The 14,217-nt window shown below is 52.1% G+C and overlaps 1 protein-coding gene across 1 annotated transcript; it reads right to left on the bottom strand.

The window, feature by feature from the left end:
- Positions 1 to 1,409: 1,409 nt before the first annotated feature.
- VAMP4 (vesicle associated membrane protein 4) lies at positions 1,410 to 14,186 on the bottom strand. Its single transcript, XM_055724929.1, has 8 exons — positions 14,064 to 14,186; positions 13,612 to 13,701; positions 11,691 to 11,737; positions 11,270 to 11,320; positions 4,027 to 4,127; positions 3,382 to 3,461; positions 3,146 to 3,197; positions 1,410 to 2,086 (listed from the first exon to the last, which is right to left on the bottom strand). Exons 2-8 carry the CDS (start codon positions 13,675 to 13,677, stop codon positions 2,058 to 2,060), a joined length of 426 nt encoding a protein of 141 aa, XP_055580904.1. The 5' UTR covers positions 13,678 to 13,701; positions 14,064 to 14,186; the 3' UTR covers positions 1,410 to 2,057.
- Positions 14,187 to 14,217: the final 31 nt, after the last annotated feature.

Here is a 14,217-nt window from a genome sequence, read left to right as displayed (position 1 = left end):
TTTGGCAGCTATAAGCAGTTCTTTAATACAGTAGGGTTGCTGTGGAGCCTTCATCCTACCAGCACTCATTTCTGAGGCCTTCAGCCCGGCATTAAAGCCAGGCTTTGCCTCTACCAGGCAACTGCGTACCAATTTCTCAGGCTCAGATCCAGTGCCAGCAGGGATTTGAAGTCCTCGTGCACTCCTGCGGCACCCAAGGTTTTGTGGGTGGTGGCAGCAGCAGCAAAGGCAAGACGGGGCTGGGAGAGAAAGCCAGAGGTAGCGGCAGCCCTCTCCAGCAGCAGAGGTAAAGCCTGCCCTAGGCAGGCAGACCAGAGCAGGCACAGCACAGCTGTTACACAGGCTCACAGTGCTGTTAACTCACTTTCCAGCTGGCAGAACAAGTACCCAATAGCTCAGCCAGACCTGCAGTCCCCCTGAAGACAGTGCCTCTGCATCCACCTGCTTGATCCCTGGCAGGTGAAAAAAGGACCAGAGGCACAGGCAAGATGATTTTTGTCCTTTCTGCTGGGTGCATGCTCTTAAAAAAACAGGGTATACTTCAGGACAAAACCCCCAGCTTGGCTTTCTGGTTCCCACCTGGAGAGGCCAGGGCCCACAGAGGGGAAAAGCCCTGTTTATATTCCAGCTGGGCAAGCAGGGTTTGTAATCACATCCAACGCTCTAGCCTGCTGTGCTCACTTTTAATCCCCTTCTCTGCATGAGGCAGGACCACCGCTCAGGTGGAAACTGTACAAGGTCCCAGGGGCAGGTTCAGAAGAGGAAGCTGGAATGTGGCACTGGGAATTCTCTGGGGCACTGTTTCCCCCTCTCCAACATTAATTCAGACACAAGCTAAGCAGGACAATGCTGTTCTCATCAGAAGAGACAGCAGAAAGAGAAGCAGGAGAGCCTGATCTCAGCTCAGCTGAAGTCCCAGGCTCAGGGTTGGAAGGAAAAAGGGTCCCAAAAATAAAGGGCAGACAGAAGTGCCACCAACACCTGAGACCAAGGTTGGAGACAGCCAAAACACAGCAATCCCACCCATGGATGGAGGAACTCAGCTCACATTTAATCCAGCATAGGGGCCCCTACACCTCCCCAAGCACCCCAGTGCCTGTGTCTGGGAACAAACCCCACCCCACCAGATCACAGGGAAGCAAAACAGGCTGGCATTCGGGACGGCAACCACCACATCAAGGGGAAAGGCTGTGAATACGAACTGGGCTTGCTCACCATGGCCTGGTTTCAGGAGAGTTGCCGTCTTCCTGCTGTGTCTTATATAGCATCAGGCTAATAGCTGGGCTTTATACACACTTCTTGCTTTTCATTATGAAAACACTGGAATGGCCATTTCCTAGGGACTCCCAGCAGTGGAGAGCCATGAATGTCCTCCAAAACTTTATGAAGACGTGCAGGAACTCCACATGTACAGTCAAAAATAGGTTTACTGGAATGTCTTTAGTCACAGCTGTAAGCAGCAATACTGAAAACACTGAGCTTGTGCATTCCCATGGCAGAACCAGGAAGTCTTCTGGATTGTAAAACCTAATTATTTCTTCCCTCCCCCCCCCCTTTTTTTTTTTTTGAACAAGAGAGAAACAACACCCTTGCAGTTCTCCACAGAAGGATCAGTTCCCTGTAACATAATGGCATGTTTCTCTTCAGACATTTTTCCTCTCCTTCACTCTGACAGGAGGACAGAGTCCCCTCTGCCTTCCACAGCAGGGAACTGCTGAAACAGTATTATTATTAATATTGCAACTCAACCATATATACAGATAGACCATAGCAGCAAGTAGACAGCTCCAAACCAGAGACTGAGAATTCCACAAAACAGGCGGTTTGGGAACTGAATCTTCTGTTATAAAAAAGTCTGACAGCAGGAGCAGGTACTCGACCAAAAACAAGGGTCATTTGGCAGTTCTTAAAATGCTCTGTTAGAACTGGCTACTTGCCGCCGCCTCCTCGCTCCTTGGAGAAAAACAACTTCAAAGTTATATACAGATATCTCACTTAAATTACACAGCAGTTTGGTTATCCCAGAGCCAGCTCCACCGAAGCCTCCAGCTGCCTTGTCAGGTGTGGTATTTCAGGACTATGGGTACTGGAAAACACAAAGAAACAAGCTGTCAGCCACACACCTTTGTGTGCAACTCCCATCCCTGCCGGAGTGATCCCCCCACCACCATCTCTGTAGTGACAAACACCAAGCAGCTGCGAGGGAAAGCGTGTTTCTAAGCTCAGGCTAATGCAATCTGCTCCCTGCACACAAGCTAGACAACATTTCCTGCCACCTTCATCTCCTTCCAGCTTCCCAAAATTAAACCAGATGGGATTTTCCATCAGTCTGTCTCTCAAACGCTCCCACCCCGCTGCCAGCTCTGCCTCTCCCACTGCAGGCTGTGTATCAACAGGACAACAGGCCACAAGGGTTTTGCTGGAGTAACAATAACAAGAACAGTTACAGAGCTGCCCCTGGCTACGGTCAGCGGGATGAAAACCCTCCAGACCCGGCCATACAGTAAAGCTGCTTGGATCCCCGGAGCACGCCATTCTGCAGGCAGAGGGCCAAATTACTTCTGCCTGGAAGAAACATGCTCTGGCCATTATTACCTGTTGGTAGGAAAAGCAGTGACATCTCTGCTCTGGGGAGCTCCAGAGACTACGAAGGGCAGAAGGCAGGGGAAGAGACCGACAGCAAAGCCACAACAGCTACTTGCTGAAAATTAAGCAGCCCTGCAGCTTTGGGGAGGAGCATTTGCAGGGAGCAGGCCATTGCAAGACGGTTGCTACATGTGGAGAAGCCTTTGGAAGATGCTGCTCTGGTCTGAAACTCATCCATTTACTCCCACCAGCCTCAACATCAGTCAGTGCCAACCCTGGATCAATACAATGTTGGTAGGGCAATGTTGGCTTTCTTTGACCACAGCCAGCAGGACCTGATTTGAGCCTGCTCCCCTGCGTGCAGGTTTAAGCCTTGCAGAAGAGGAGCGCAGAGTGGTCTACAGGCACCACTTATGGTGGCTTAAGGCAGAACAGGGCCTGATGGGAGTGGCTTGGGTGCTCTCCTCCAGGGACAACAGCACCACAACGTAACTCACAGCGTGGAGTACCACTACTATTTCGGTGCCAGATGTGGCTGGGGTGACCTGGAGCTACTCACCAATGATCACAAGCAGGAGAATGACTGCCACCAGCGCTATGATCGCCTTCATCTGCAAGAGGAGCAAAGACGCACATTACCCAGGGTGATATGTGCAGCTGCTTTGACCTGGAAGGAGGTCATTGCCTTCCAGCATCTTTTCAGCCAGAAAGCAGAGCTTCTCCATCCCCTCCCAGGCGCAGGCAGGTAACCACCCTTCCACAAACCCACCCCTGCCTATTCCTGTTCTGGCTCACCTTGCAGCCTCGCCACCACATCTGTCTCCGAAGCTGCTTGGCTCTGTTGCTAAAAGCTGTTGCATTGTCTGATAAACTTTCTGTTAAAGGAAAGAAAAGAGGCGATTCAGCAGCACACGCAGTCAGAGCATCCACTCATTCTACTAACTCCATTCAGTTTAAAGCAATAAATTCAGCCTTAGGGGAAAAGACCCAACCACAACGTGATTCACCAAAGCCACAGCAGACGCCAACATGACGCCCTTAGCTAGAGCACACACAGACCTGCAGAGTCCCACTGAGCCCCCTTTGTACTGGCTGCCCTCTGAGGACAGGAATTTGCTCTGCAAGCCAGCAGACAGCCGAGGTGCTTGGGGCTGTTGGGAGACAGACCAATCTACCTTCAAGGACCAAGATCTCAGCACCCAAATGTCTCCAAACTAATGCCTCTGCACAGAGCGACAGAAGGCAAAGGTGGAAAGAGGAAAATGTTGGCAGAAAGTCAGATTTGCAGCCCAAGGCTGGGAAACAGCACTCCCAGGAAGGACAGAAATACAAGCCCAGGTCTGTCATTAGGCACTTTCTGAACTGAAACCAGGTAACCCAGCCCAGCAACAGGAAAGAGACATGGGGAACAGGCCAGCAGAGCTGCATTTAGCATCGCACCTGATTTATCCTGCAGGTCATCCAGCCGCTCGCCTCTTTCAATCACCTTCGTGATGTTCTCCTGCATAACATCGATGACTTCGTCCACCTGGTTCTGGACACTAGAGTAGAACAAAGGCAGCATGAGGAGCAGAAGCGAGCACCACCAGCTGTGCATCGCAGCGCTGGCCCTTGCTCATAGCTGGCCGGGCTGGTGGGAGCTGAGAGCTCACCGACAAAAATCATAAGGGGACAACAGCGGAAGAAAGTTGATATGATGCAGAGAAAGCTAGAGGCACGGCATTGCCTGTGGTGGCTCTCTGGTGATCCCAGGAAGGGCGAGGGAACACAAGGAGCTCAAAGAGAGCACTGGGAAGTCAGCAGAAGCGGGGCACTCACCATAATGCTTTTAACACAAAAATGCATGGAGAAAAGGCACTAATTGCCGTTGGTGGGCACCTCTGCTGTAGAAGAGCTCACAAAGGGGGAAAAAATTATATAAAATCTGCACCTTTATCTTTCCAGATTTCACAGAACCTTGCACTGCACCTTTGCTAAATAACTTGGGGTGAAATCAAAGCAAGGTGCGCTCCCCCCCCCCGGGAACAGAGTTGTTAAATGAAACCCACTCTGCCAGGGACATCAAGAGGACAGTAAAGAAATGGCTGATATGAACTAAACCAAGTTATTATAATCCATCTTCTCATAGGTTACGCAACTCTGTGGGTAGGTGCTTCAGTTAACAGTAGCCTAAATCACACCCGCAGGGTTATTATAAATGCATTTATTCACTCCATAAAAAAGCCACATTGGTAAGAGAGAAAAATTCTCCTGGTGGAAAAATACTGCTACGTTCTGGTTTGTATTTTGGAGCTAATACATTTTTCTTTTCCAGGAGATAGAAACAAGAAATTTCTTGGGGCCCGAGGGAGACAATACATTGCTTGAGACATACCGTTCCCAGAAAGTAAATGGCAACAGCAACGTCTTGAAGGCAACGCTACACACAGGGCAACAAAACAGAAATAGCTCCAAGCAGCTCTCTCTGCATAAGTCTTAGGTTTGACAGCTTAAGTTGCCTTGAATAAAAATGTCCAAGCACTGTAAACATACCAAAATGCATCCAGCATTTGCTAAATGTGCAGCTCAAACAGGCCACTTCAGAAGCTCTCCATGTTACCAGAAATGCACACCTCCTATTAACACTGCAGCACTGGTGTCCCCAAGGGGAAGGAGTGCCAACACCTCATCTTTAGCGCCTGCTTAGCACCCACACTGTCCTGCTCCCCAAATTACCCAGTCACATCATCTTCCTCTTTAGCCCCACACAAAACCTTCTCCTCCCCACTCACAGATGCAAAAGCTCAAAGATGTTGTTTGCCAAATTGGGGTTTTCACCAAGGTGGCTCATCAGAGAGCTCTGAAGCAGCACCAGACCCAGCTCCACCTCTTCAAGAGCCATCATCCAGCACCTGAGCTCAGAGCGCTTGGTTTGATGAGGACACCACATCCTCCACCATGGCCCAGGAAACCAGGGCCAAGAGAGACTCAGAGCAACTTGCCCAAGGCCAGTCAATGGGGTGCTGCAGAACCAGGAACAGGGCTTTGCCCTAGACACCATGCCTCTAATTAGAGACATAGGTCCACATTGACCAATTTCTCCTGTCTCCCTACCAGCTACGTGCCTCTCACCAAGTAGACACTTGTGCCGAGACGCACGCATGAGAAGCAGCAGCAACAAGCAGTAGTCGTTGCAATGGAAAAGCACATGCCTTGCTCACATTTACGTGTTATTCCAAAAACGGGCAAGTCATTAAAAGAAAAGGCTTTTTCCCCCAAAAAAAGCTATAGAAAGAGCTCCAGATGTTCGAATATGAAGGTGCTTCCCAGCTTAGCATTTCGGGTCAGGCTCTGTAGCTTCCAGAGCTAAACCAGCCAGGCAATCCCTCTGAAGCCAATTTCTGACTCAATGGCCCTCACATGGCACATGCTGGACTCCAGCAGTGCACGTAAAAACTTGCTTTATTTAGGACGCCACAAGAAAGAAACCTGCCTTCCCTGTGCTGCATGGCAGAGTCTGTAGGAAAAGCATCTCTCTGAACCCACCTACACCATGCAGTGGCAGCTCCTACCTTCCACATCGATGGCAGCCACCTGCCAGGAGTTAATCTGGAGGCAAAAGGTATAGATCCCCAAACACACCTCAGCAGGAACCTGCCCTGTGCCCGCGAGCCTGTTCTGACCTCCCATTCGTTTTACAAGGTACGAGGCAAGTGGCAGAGGTGCCACCCTTGGGAAAGCGCAGCAGGTGGCACTGAGGACGCAGGCAGGCGCTGCCTGGGAAACACCTGCAGCAAAGCATCCACCCCGTGCCGGACACGCGCAGCCCCTTCCTTGGGGCAGTGGGTGAGGCTGTGAGGAGGCAGCATGCCCTGCAAGGGGTTTTCCCTACCTCGGTGCCACAGACAAGTCCCAGCTCAGGGCTGCCAGCAATGCTGCTATCGCTTCGGGCGAGAAAGGAAAAGCAGAAACATCTGCTATCCCAGATGAGCCAACTTGGCAAAAACTCCACGGCCTTAAACATGAGTTTTACAGGCAGAAGACTACATTTACAGTATGTAAATGTTTCTAAAATCATTTACTGGCTTCAAAATAAAGAGATTTCCTCCCACAACAGATTTGTAACCATGCTATCTTGGTACAACCGGCAAGCGGGAGCACACAAGGTTACAACACATCTAGGAATGTGCAGCGCAACGCAGCGCCACCCATACCTGCCAGTACAGGTCAGAGCCTGGGGAGATGCTGCTGCAGTCCCAGGGCATCCCAAAGCGTTTGAGACAAAGTGGGCAGATAAGTAACTTCAGGCTGCTTTGCTGCATACCAGCATTTGGAAGAGACCTATGGAGCACAGACCCCTACTGCCCAAGCTGCATCTCAGCATCCCACCTCTTTTCACTTGAGTGGCCGACAAAACACTGCGTACCTTTGCTACTTGCCCATAGCCTGGGTGCGCTGTTAGCTGCCCCCAAGAGAACAGAACGTTTCACAGACGGAGAATGGAGGCACAGAGAAATCAAGGCTTGAACTCTCACGAATGTTGAGATGTTTAACTCCCATGAAACACAGACACATTTGAGCAACCCGATACCTTTTGGTATCTGATGTAAAAAGAGAACCCTGGGGGAAAAAAAAACAAAACCCAGGAAGAGACCAAGACAGGGAATGAAACTTTGATCTCCACACAGTGCCTTAACCAGACCTTAAGCCAGTCCTTGCTTTCTGCTCTTTCCCCTCCATCACTTCTGCAAGAGACGCCTCTCCAGGAGGGGGCTGAAAGATGCCCAGCCTATGCATCAGCCCTGCAGTTTCAGAACAAATTGAAAAATTCCCACTCATTTGGCACGCTCGAGGTTGGAAACTCAAGTTGTATCAAGAAGAAAATATTTTCTTGTTTTATTTGGCAAGAGAGAATGAATCCTCTAATACGAAGCGTATTTCCTGTTAGGGAGCTATTGGCTTTTGACCCATACATTTCATGTGCTTCACTCCTGCCAGATTTCCAAGAGAAATAAAGTTTAATAAATACCTGCCAGGAAAGGCAACAAGACAAAAACATAAAATATGTCTCCCATGAACCTCCTTCTTACTAATTACTGCAAACATGATGCTTATAACAAGGACAAGCATACACTGTCAAAGCAACAACAAGACACCCAACGGTGCTCAGCTTGGTTTAGAGTCCTCTTTTCTTGTGCTTTGCCAGGTCCAGAGGAATAAGCCTTTCCATTTTGGCCACGCTGGGTTAGCTACCGAAAACTCCCTGGGCTGGTCACGGTGTTGGGCCAACAACACTACTGCATTCTTCAGACGCCGTAAACAGGCCGTGCACGCACCATGGGATGTGCTGCTCAAGGCTGCTGCTTGTCTCCAAGCTGGCTGTTTACAGCCAGCATGACACACTTCTATTTTCCACCCCAATGATATTAATAGTGCTGTGTATTTCTGTGAAAATTACAGCCAAACACCCCTCGTTGTGGCAGTAACCCAGGGAAGAGGGAGCAGGACAGAGCACCAAGCCAGATGGACAGTGCAAAGGCAGGAGGCCAGCACAGCACAGTGCTCCCCGAGGCACGGCTCTCTGCAGAGGGGCTGCCTGGCAGAAAGCCCTGCCATACTCAGCAACGGGGTATCAGCACTGAGCCATGCCACAGATCCCTGGGTTTAAGTTGCTGCTTCATCTCACCTGTGAAGAAGACTGCCTCCCTGAAGAATTTCAATCCTTGAAAGGACTATACCCAACAGTGACACCCGACGACACAGCCTTGGTGTCACGTTCAAATGAAAGCCTGGACCACAGCTGAGGTCCACTGCACAACCATCCACCGGCTATGAGCAGCCAGGTCCTGGGAAGCTGCTGTCAACTCTTGCTTTCGAACCATTCCCCAAACCCTCCCCTCCTCGGGATGCAGCTGGGGGCCTGCAGCCAGACAGGGCCACCGGGGCCGAGCCCCAGGGCTGCGGATGCTGGCCACCCTCAGCAGCACAATGGGGGAATCACAGGAACCCAGACACTGGCCCCTAGAGAACCACAGCAGCGTGCTCAGCCTCACAGCCAGCACAAGCAGGAACCCGAGTCCAGCAGCACAGCCACCCGAAAGCAGAAACATCAGCATAAAGGAGATCAAGCAGCAGAGAAAAACGGGGTGATTTTGGTAGTTTTTGAAAAGATGACATGTGATGAAAGGCTCCTGTTCTAACTAAAGGAAACCCAGGTGGAAGACCAACAGCCCACCTTCCACCAAAAAGGCGCTAAGAGCTCTCTGATACACATTCAGGACTTCTCACAGAGTCTGGAAGCAAAGGCAGAGAAGAGAGATCGGCTCTCCCTTACCTGTTCTTAGTAATTTGGGGAAAAAGGATAAAAGCCTGTTAAAAGCTACCTTTCAGCCCCAGCCCACCCCAGGGACTGGGAGGTCTCAGAGGGAGCCTAAGGGACCCCATGTGGCCGCTTAATTACCAGAGGAGCATCCACCCCAACCAAGCAGCTCTTGGGACAAAGGAGCCTGAACTTCCAGATCCACCAAAAGGAAACACAGCACGGAGGGGACCGTGACGCTTCCTCCCACCACTGTTGCTGGCTCCAACTCATTTCTTTCCCCTGTGAGGTTTACAGTGCTCCCCACCATCTCCTTCTGCAGCTGAGCCAGCCTCAAGGGTTTCTGCTGCCAAACTCTCCCACCCTGACCCAAGCCCCTTTCACTGCCAAGGACAACTAGGGAAAGTTTCCAGTCTTGCCCCTCACATTCAACATGTTCCACACCTTTGCGCCCATAAACCCATCACTTTTTCCTCTATCCAATCCTCCATCCAGTTTCCCTTTATGCCTATCTTCACACCTCGTTCCTCCAGCCCCATACAGCTACAGCCCCTCTAGCTTTGCCCAGCTATGCCTCAGCTCTCCAAATGCTCAAATTCCTCCTTAAAATGTCTTTTCCTTACAGTGCTTCAGCAGCAACTAAATCCTCCTTTCCTCCTCTGCTGAAACCAGAGCAAACTGCATCATTACCAGACTGCACCAATCCGTCCAGCACAAGAGCTGGGCTGATCAGAAACGTAATAAGCTCCATGATGACTACATAATGTAAGTGCTTATTAAATAAAGCAATCAACATTGATGAGAGCAGAACACACACACCGTTTTATAACAGATGCTCCAGATACTAGATAGATAATAGCCACTTGCTACCCCAAGGGACATACTGCATTCCAGGTCCACTAGACAGGCAATCTCTGGCAACGGGCAAGCCTCACGTGTGCTGGCTGTTACTCACATCAAACCTATGAACCCAGCAGCTCCTGGGGCAATTCTTTCATTTTTCTTCCCTTTCACAGATGCAGTGGTACCCTCTACTGAAGCCTTGGCTTCCTTCTGCCTGGCCAAGACAGTAGGAAGAGAAGGGCTCCCATTTCCCCCTACCATGCAGGGAAGGCAGAAGACACTCTGTAATTCCTTTCCACCAGAGGATGACAAAGGGGTCGACATCACCCCCCTCCACCTTTTTATGGAGGCAGGACCCCACTTATAAAACCAACTCTTGTACTTCTCATTTACTCCAGATCAGTGTGCCACTGCCCTACAAGGGAGGCTTTACCTACACTGGCTTACTCTAAGGACCAGCGCGCCTCTTCCAACAGCATCCTCACACAGAGACCCCCTGAAAACTCAGGGTGCAGTGACTGACCCACTGCCTCTTGTGTAACCCAAGCCCACTTCGCCCCTCAAGGTAATGTGGCAGGCGGGCACACAAGCAAGCACTGCCTAACGCTGATGTTGGCCATGAGTCATCTCCAAGCTGCTCTGGCCTCTTCCTGGCATGAAAAAAATCCCTAATGAAGAGCAACACTCAGGCTGCACACAAGACAATCCAGTCTGAGTAATGCGCGGTCATCAGTCCCCACACAGATCTCGGTTCTGGCTCTGCAGAGGTCAGCAAAGGAAGCAGCACAACACAAACCAGGGTCTGTGAATATCCCCCTCCTTTCCATTAAGTACCCCCATCGCATCCCTCATAGGAAAGGACAGGACAAACTGGAGCCTAGAACAAGCATCATCCAGGAAATGACTCGATGGGAGAAGGATCCAGAGTGTTCACTCCTCCCTTCTTGCCTTAATACTAATCTTCCTCCAGCTGTAATGGTTTCCTGTTTTCCAGCTGCTTTGACCCCACTGAGTCACTGCTCATCTCCAGGTCACCCACATCAGGTTTTTATCTGGAAGAAGAGGAGGCCAGCGGACCAGCTGCTGCCCAAAAAACATGGTCCTGGTGTGTTCCTGACCACTTGCTTTCTTGAAACACAGAGGAGCAAGTTACAGGACGAAGAAGAAAAAAAGCAACAAAACAATAAAAAATGGTGCTGGCAAAGGTTAAAATTCAGGGTTAATGCTCTAGAAAAAGAGCCTCCTAAAAGCATGGAACAGGTCCTCACCAGACTGCAGCAAGGGCTTTACAAACTTCACAAAGCTCCTGTGATACAGTCCTATCCCTTCGCCTCTGTCAATGCACAATTTCTTGATTACTTGAATCAAGTCTGAGATTTCCCTTACCCGTGGGCATGTAGGGTAGGAAACGTCGATTGGAAGAAAGCAAGCAGAAGCAGTTTTCATGTTTAGAACTACACAAAAATACTCTGGTAAGCAAGCAGCAGGAGCTCACCATGCCAGAATAAATTATCTGTATGATACTGAAGAACAACAACTTACTGCCTGATCTTGTCATTCCTGGGTCCAAATCTTGGTCCAGAAGGCCCTCTCCTGCAGGCAGAAGAGAGAGCAATCAGGGCAGAAGATACAACAATAACATGTTTTTAAACCAGACTCAAAAGATATGCAAGAGATGAACCAACGCCTTGCAGACAGAGGTTTGTTCTCATACCTCCCATCAGTCCCTCCCACGTCCTAGGATATGCGGGACACCCCACTCCTATGAAGGTCACACCTATTAAGTCTCAATTCACATTCAATACCAAGGCTCTGGGAGATCACCTCAAAGGAATTAAAGATTTTGATTCCCAAGCCCCCACCTATGTGGCAGGGAGCAGCTTTTGGTACTTGACACCTCCAGTCTCAGAGCTGCAGGCAGTTAAGACATCGCATTCCCTACAGCAGCCATTCAGAAACTCACAAGAAAAAGTCTTCCTCTTCATCCGAATCTTCTTCTAACAGGTTCCTCTGCAAATACAGAAAGAAAACCAAACCACCTCATCAATAAGCCACCATCACTGCGCACACACATTTCTAGCCCTTAGGACGCAATTGGCATCTTCTGACTGCAGGTTTCAGGCAAGCCCTCCTTTGGAAGGGATCAACGGTACTTTTTAAGTGTCTGGAGTTGTGCTGTTCCTCTCTGCTTGTGACCAAGGACCAAGCTGGACATCTCTGTGCCACTATTATCACCTCGGTGGCGTTGGCTAACTGTGTAAAGCACAGACTGATGCACAGCTCTGACTTGGGACAACCTGCACCTCTGCTGCTGAGCCGGACTGGTTTTGCATCAACGGCCAGTTGCCAGCGCAGGTTCAGATCCCATTTCTAGGGGTCAGTGCAACTCCCTACGACGCAGAAACAGCTGGTGCCTCAGCATGGTGAGCTCTTCCCAGGAAAGTGGCAGGCAGGGCCCCTACACAGGCCAGCTGTGGAAGGAAGGCCCTTTCTGCTCAGGGGACAATCCCCAGGGCTGCACACTGTCAACAGCAGCTCCTCAAAACCCATCAGCTTTGCCCCTACAGCCACCCTGGGGTATCCCATCCAGTGGCAAGTCAGGTCTGCTCCCCATTTGGAGGATGGGGTTTCTCCAGCCACCTGATGGCAGCAAGAAAAGCCAAGGAAAGACGCTGGGCTCCCTGCACGGCATGTCCGAGGGGGTCGGCCACTCCAAACCCCTGACTCGGGCAAAGGCTACAGCCAGGCTGGAAAGCAGAGTGGTCTGTAGCTCCTCTGCTTCGCGCCAAAGGGCTCCCCTTGGGCGCAGATTTGCTGCTCCACCCCACCATCCAAAGGTGATTTTTAAGAGCAACTTCACAATCCCACTTGATCCTGAACGTTTCAGACAAAGACGTTACTAGAGTTCATTTCTCTTATCAGAGCAGCACAGATTTTTCCAGTTGAGCTGAGGGCTCCCAGTAACATCTACTTACAGTCAAAAATAATCAAGAGGGGGAAACGGCACACTGCAAGTGTGGGCCTAGGAACACATGGGATGGTCCTTACTGTGGTACCAACAGCTGCTGCTTCCCTTATGCATAAATCTGGGCTCCCACTTGCAAGCACAGTGCTCTTATTTTGAAGCTCACCTATGTTGCCATCCTTGTCACATTGGCTCAATCAACTTAAGCAACCAGTGAGACCACACCATAGTTCCAGCCATCACCTCCCTCAAGGGACACCTCAAGGTGAACCGCTTTTGGCAGCATGGGACCCTCGCCTCCCTGACAGCTATTGTGAGCTGCAGCGATCTTTTAGACTATTGACTACACTCGGGTTTAGCACAGCGCGACCTCAGGATAAACACAGCAGGTTAAATCCACTTTGTCCGAAACAGGGAACTGCACCGCTTTGACCCGTATCCAAAGGCTGAAACATCCAGGGACGTTGGTGACAGGAGAAAAATCCACCTGGAAAGAGCAGGGTAACCCCCCGCCGCCCCCACGCCCTTCGGCAAAGCGCCTAACGGGCCTGGCCGAGCCCTGCAGAGGGGCAGGAGGCTGGAGCCCACCGGGACCCTGCGCCCACAGCCTAAAGGGACTGGAAGGGGCTCCCAAAGCGGGCGCAGCTCCCAACGAGGTTTGTTTCCAAACACACGCAGGGGAGAGCCGCACGGGCACCCCGCGCTGCCCCAGTGCCGCTGCCCCACAGCAATGGGGCGGCTGCAGGCCGCGCTGGCCCCTCCGGCGAAGGGGGCTATAGCTTGGCCCGGGCCAGCCCGGTGGCTACCAGCACCGGGGTCCCCACAGCACCTTAAACAGCCACCTGCCGTGGGCACCCACCCGGGGCACCCCCACAGCAGCAGCCCCCCGCTACGGGGCCGCGGGGGGACCTGCACTCACCCGCTCGCTCTTCACCGAGCCCGTGACCTCGTCGTCGTTCAGGTGCCGCTTGAATTTCGGAGGCATGGCGTCTGAGGCGGGAGGAGAGGCCTGCAGGGACGGGCGGGGAACCGGGGGGTCACCGGGCTGCCCGGGGCCGGGGCAGCGCCCGGGGGGTGCCAGGGAGCCCCGCACCGGTGGGCCCGGAGAGTGGGGGGAAAGGAGAAAGCGGCCCTGGGGTGTGGGGATGCGCGGGACCCCGGGGGAGGGGGATGCGAGAGCCCCCCGCGGGGGTGGTGCAACGGGCCCCGGTGCCCGGCACCCGCGCTTTCACCCGGCCCCACCGCCCCGGTGCAGCCCTCCGGTGCCCCAGGGTCGCCGGCAAGCAGAGCCGGTGCCCAAACAGAGACACCCGACCACCACGACAGCACAGGACCCCCTCACCGCCACCCCCGCTGCCGCCGCATCCTCACCGGGCTCCGCTCCGGGCCGGGCCGGCGGGAAATGGCCGGTACGGCGGCAGCGGCAGGTCAGCTGTCCCATCGACCGCCTCGGCACTCCGCCCGCCGCGCCGAGCGCCGAGCGATCGATGGCGGGGAAAGGGGCGGGGCTTGCCCGGGGGCGGGG

Source organism: Falco cherrug, chromosome 12, assembly GCF_023634085.1.
Source record: "Falco cherrug isolate bFalChe1 chromosome 12, bFalChe1.pri, whole genome shotgun sequence".
NCBI lineage: Eukaryota > Metazoa > Chordata > Aves > Falconiformes > Falconidae > Falco > Falco cherrug.
Note: the sequence above shows the minus strand (reverse complement) of the source record. Positions and strands in the feature narration are given on the sequence as shown.

Excerpts from the sequence above, each read along its gene's own strand:
- VAMP4 (XM_055724929.1), bottom strand. The coding sequence starts at position 13,677 with ATGCCTCCGAAATTCAAGCGGCACCTGAACGACGACGAGGTCACGGGC. Across the intron at positions 11,738-13,611 it reads GCTCGGTGAAGAGCGAGCGG|AGGAACCTGTTAGAAGAAGA; the intron begins GTGAGTGCAGGT and ends CTGTATTTGCAG. Across the intron at positions 11,321-11,690 it reads GAAGAGGAAGACTTTTTCTT|GAGAGGGCCTTCTGGACCAA; the intron begins GTGAGTTTCTGA and ends TTCTGCCTGCAG.